General features: G+C 64.4%; 1 protein-coding gene across 1 annotated transcript in view; it reads left to right on the forward strand.

The window, feature by feature from the left end:
* Nucleotides 1-3,781, forward strand: part of Naglu (N-acetyl-alpha-glucosaminidase) — an 8,918-nt gene extending 5,137 nt beyond the window's left edge. The window contains exons 4-8 of the mRNA XM_033763132.1: nt 6-125; nt 201-286; nt 883-1,139; nt 1,689-2,023; nt 2,324-3,781. Coding sequence (XP_033619023.1) covers nt 6-125; nt 201-286; nt 883-1,139; nt 1,689-2,023; nt 2,324-3,199 — 1,674 coding nt within the window. The 3' untranslated portion in view covers nt 3,200-3,781. The remainder of the gene's footprint in view (nt 1-5; nt 126-200; nt 287-882; nt 1,140-1,688; nt 2,024-2,323) is intronic.
* The last annotated feature ends 226 nt before the right edge of the window (nt 3,782-4,007 follow it).

Below are 4,007 nucleotides of genomic sequence, written 5' to 3' on the forward strand. Positions count from 1 at the left end.
CCCAGGCGGAGGTGGACGAACACTTCACCGGCCCGGCCTTCCTGGCCTGGGGGCGCATGGGCAACCTGCACGGCTGGGGCGGCCCTCTGCCCCGTGCCTGGCACCTCAAGCAGCTCTACCTACAGGTAGGGGGTGGGAGGGACGGGCAGGGGCCATGGCTGTGAGCCTGGGCCCCACTCATTGGCCTCTCCTCCTCCCAGCACCGGGTCCTGGACCGGATGCGTGCGCTGGGCATGACGCCTGTGTTGCCTGCGTTTGCCGGGCATGTCCCCAAGGCCATCACCAGGTGAGCTGCCCTGGAACACTGGGCCGTAGAAGCCGTGACTTAAAGGACATCCGGGCTCGGGTGCAGGCCCAGGCTTGATGCCTGGCTGTTTCCAACCAGCCTGTGCTGCTCCGTGCCTCGGTTTCCTTGCTTAGCTGCTCTGCTGTGCGAGACAGCGCGGGACATTAGTATGTGCCACTTTATTAGTGGCCGTAGGGGGTGCACGGGTCTCTGTCCCTCAGCTGCACACCCTCCTTTCTCCCATGGCAGCTCCCCCCGGGGCCACCTTCATGTCCGAGAGCCCAGACTTCCCATGTGCCACGGCCTCCCTGCTGTCCCTGAAGGACCCTCAGTTACTCTTGAGCACTTTTCCGGCTGCCTCAGGCTGCCGGACCCAACTGGGGCAGGGAAGGCAAGGGGCTCCCTTCAGCTGGCAGGAGGTGGAGCTAACAAAAGCATTTTAGACGTGATTCTCGAAGGACAGTGTGGAAGATAAGCAAGGTGGGCATGGCACATGCAAAGGTTCTGGGGCACAGGGACCTAGACACATCCAGCAGCTGTACATGAGCCTGTGAGGCTGCTGGAGGTCACGGGCCACGATGTTTGCCTCTTTCTAGGGTGTTCCCACAGGTCAATGTCACCCAGCTGGGCAGCTGGGGACACTTCAACTGCTCCTACTCCTGCTCCTTCCTTCTGGCTCCGGGAGACCCCATCTTCCCCCTCATCGGGAGCCTCTTCCTGCGAGAGCTAAGCAGGGAGTTCGGCACAGACCACTTCTACGGGGCTGACACTTTCAACGAGATGCAGCCGCCCTCCTCCAAGCCCGCCTACCTGGCGGCAGCCACTGCTGCAGTGTATGAGGCCATGACTGCAGGTGCGGGGCCAGGCGGGGGCAGGGCAGGTCTGCCATGCCGCCAGCGCTCCCGTGAAGCTCTCGGGCTGGGGTCAGCCAAGGCCTGAGGGTCTCTGCCCTCGGCTCAGGCAGCAGTCCACAGGGCCTGGTGGGGCCTTGGGGTCTCCCCCACCAGCCCGTCTCGCTGCCGTGACGAAGTGGGGCTGAGGACCACACAGCCGCGTGGAGGAGGCCACACGTGGGGATGGCTCCCAGAGGCAGTGTGGGGCATTATCACCGTTTCTCATCACACCACGGAGTTCAGTCACAGGACGCCCCTCCAAGGACCCCATCTAACCCTGAGTGGCCCCAAAGGCCTCTCCTCTGAACACCCTGATCATATCAAGTTGCCCAGCTTGCGATCCTCCTGCCTCAGCCTCCCAGAGTGCTGGGGCTGCAGGTGTTAACCAGTCCTCTGGGTCCCTCAGATGCTCACCAGGCTGTCCTGGAGCAGGGCTGGCGCTGTGCTGGTGACTGTTGCTTCTGTGGATTGGAGCCCTTCACCCCTCTTTCTCCCCTTTTCCCCCACAGTGGACCCCGATGCTGTGTGGCTGCTCCAAGGATGGCTCTTCCAGCACCAGCCTGAGTTCTGGGGCCCGGCCCAGGTGGCGGCGGTGCTGGGGGCCGTGCCACGGGGCCGCCTGCTGGTTCTGGACCTGTTCGCGGAGAACCAGCCTGTCTACACCCGCACAGCCTCCTTCAGGGGTCAGCCTTTCATCTGGTGCATGCTGCACAACTTCGGCGGCAACCACGGGCTCTTTGGAGCCATGGAGGCCGTGAACCGGGGCCCTGCAGCCGCCCGCCTCTTCCCCAACTCCACCATGGTGGGCACAGGCATCGCGCCCGAAGGTATCGGCCAGAACGAGGTAGTCTACGCGCTCATGGCGGAGCTGGGCTGGCGGAAAGACCCGGTGCCCGATCTGTCGGCCTGGGTGGCCCGCTTTGCAGTGCGGCGGTATGGGGTGGCCCAGCCGGACGCTGTGGCGGCCTGGAGACTTCTGCTCCGCAGCGTCTACAACTGCTCAGGCGAAGCCTGCCGTGGCCACAACCGCAGCCCGCTGGTCAGGCGGCCGTCCCTGCACATGAACACCACCGTCTGGTACAACAGATCCGACGTGTTTGAGGCCTGGCGGCTGCTGCTCAGGGCCACAATAGCGGCCAGCGAGGTAGTCTACGCGCTCATGGCGGAGCTGGGCTGGCGGAAAGACCCGGTGCCCGATCTGTCGGCCTGGGTGGCCCGCTTTGCAGTGCGGCGGTATGGGGTGGCCCAGCCGGACGCTGTGGCGGCCTGGAGACTTCTGCTCCGCAGCGTCTACAACTGCTCAGGCGAAGCCTGCCGTGGCCACAACCGCAGCCCGCTGGTCAGGCGGCCGTCCCTGCACATGAACACCACCGTCTGGTACAACAGATCCGACGTGTTTGAGGCCTGGCGGCTGCTGCTCAGGGCCACACCCAACCTGACCTCCAGCCAGGCCTTCCGCTACGACCTGCTGGACGTCACCCGCCAGGGCCTGCAGGAGCTGGTCAGCCTGTACTATGAGGAGGCACGGGCGGCCTACCTGCACCAGGAGCCGGAGGGGCTACTGAGGGCTGGGGGTGTCCTGGCCTACAAGCTCCTGCCCGCACTGGATGAGGTGCTGGCCAGTGACCGCCGCTTCCTGCTGGGCAGCTGGCTGGAGCAGGCCCGGGCGGTGGCTGTGAGCGCAGCCGAGGCCGACCTATATGAGCGGAACGGCCGCTACCAGCTGACCTTGTGGGGACCAGAAGGGAACGTCCTGGACTACGCCAACAAGCAGCTGGCAGGGCTGGTGGCCGACTACTATGCGCCCCGCTGGCGGCTCTTTGTGGAGACCCTGGCCAACAGCCTGGCCAGGGGTGTCCCTTTCCAGCAGCACCAGTTTGACAGTGACGCCTTCCAGCTGGAGCAGGCCTTCGTCCTGAGCAAAAAGAAGTACCCTGGCCAGCCCCGGGGTGACACTGTGCAGCTGGCCAGGAGCATCTTCCTCAAGTTCGCCCCCCGGAAGGTGGCCAGCACCGGGTGACGGTGACACCACAAGACCATGGTTCCCTGGACTGGGCCTGACCAGCATCCCGGGGACTTGGTTCTGGGAGGAAGGACTGAGGTCTGGCTCAGGGGTGTGGGTGCCTTGGAGAGGAGGGGGCTTCCTCCCCGGCCACCCCAATTTGGGATTAAAGTGCTGTTTTCTGTCACTTGATAACTGCAGTCGGCCTGGTCTGTCCAAAGGAGTTCACTGAATGGCCTCTGTGAGGACTGGGTTCTCCACCTGTGCCAGTTTCCCGTTTTTCATGCTAACCCGTGGCATGTGAACAGAGTGCCCTTTCACAGCACAGCAGCAAACCCTGACGCCCGTAATTGTGGTTCAAGGAACTCAGTGCCCCAGGGTCCCACGCTCCCTACAAGGCCACCCCACCCTCTCACCACACCTGGACAGTTTGAGGCCACAGTCAACACTGTTTGTTCCTTGATTTTGACCCAGAGCTGGGTGGGCTGCCCTGCTCAGGGACGGTGGAGTGGCCTTGAGATTGCAGGCAGACACAACAAGGGGCAGGCACAGCGGGGATATCAGGACCCGCTGCTGAGCCCCAGAGCCCTGCACCATGCACCCCACCGAGCGCACCGTGGTGCTCATCACGGGCTGCTCCTCCGGCATCGGCCTGCACCTGGCCGTGCGCCTGGCCTCAGACCTGTCCAGGAGCTTCAAAGGTACATACGGGTGAGGGCGCCTGGGAGGGCAGGGCGGGCCGGGCGGGGCCTCTGACCACCACCGTGCGGGACATGGCGCGCTGACCGCACCCCAACCGCAGTGTACGCCACCATGCGGGACCTGG

The sequence above is a fragment of the Fukomys damarensis genome, unplaced genomic scaffold, assembly GCF_012274545.1.
Source record: "Fukomys damarensis isolate Sample0158 unplaced genomic scaffold, DMR_v1.0_HiC HiC_scaffold_13, whole genome shotgun sequence".
Classification (NCBI taxonomy): domain Eukaryota; kingdom Metazoa; phylum Chordata; class Mammalia; order Rodentia; family Bathyergidae; genus Fukomys; species Fukomys damarensis.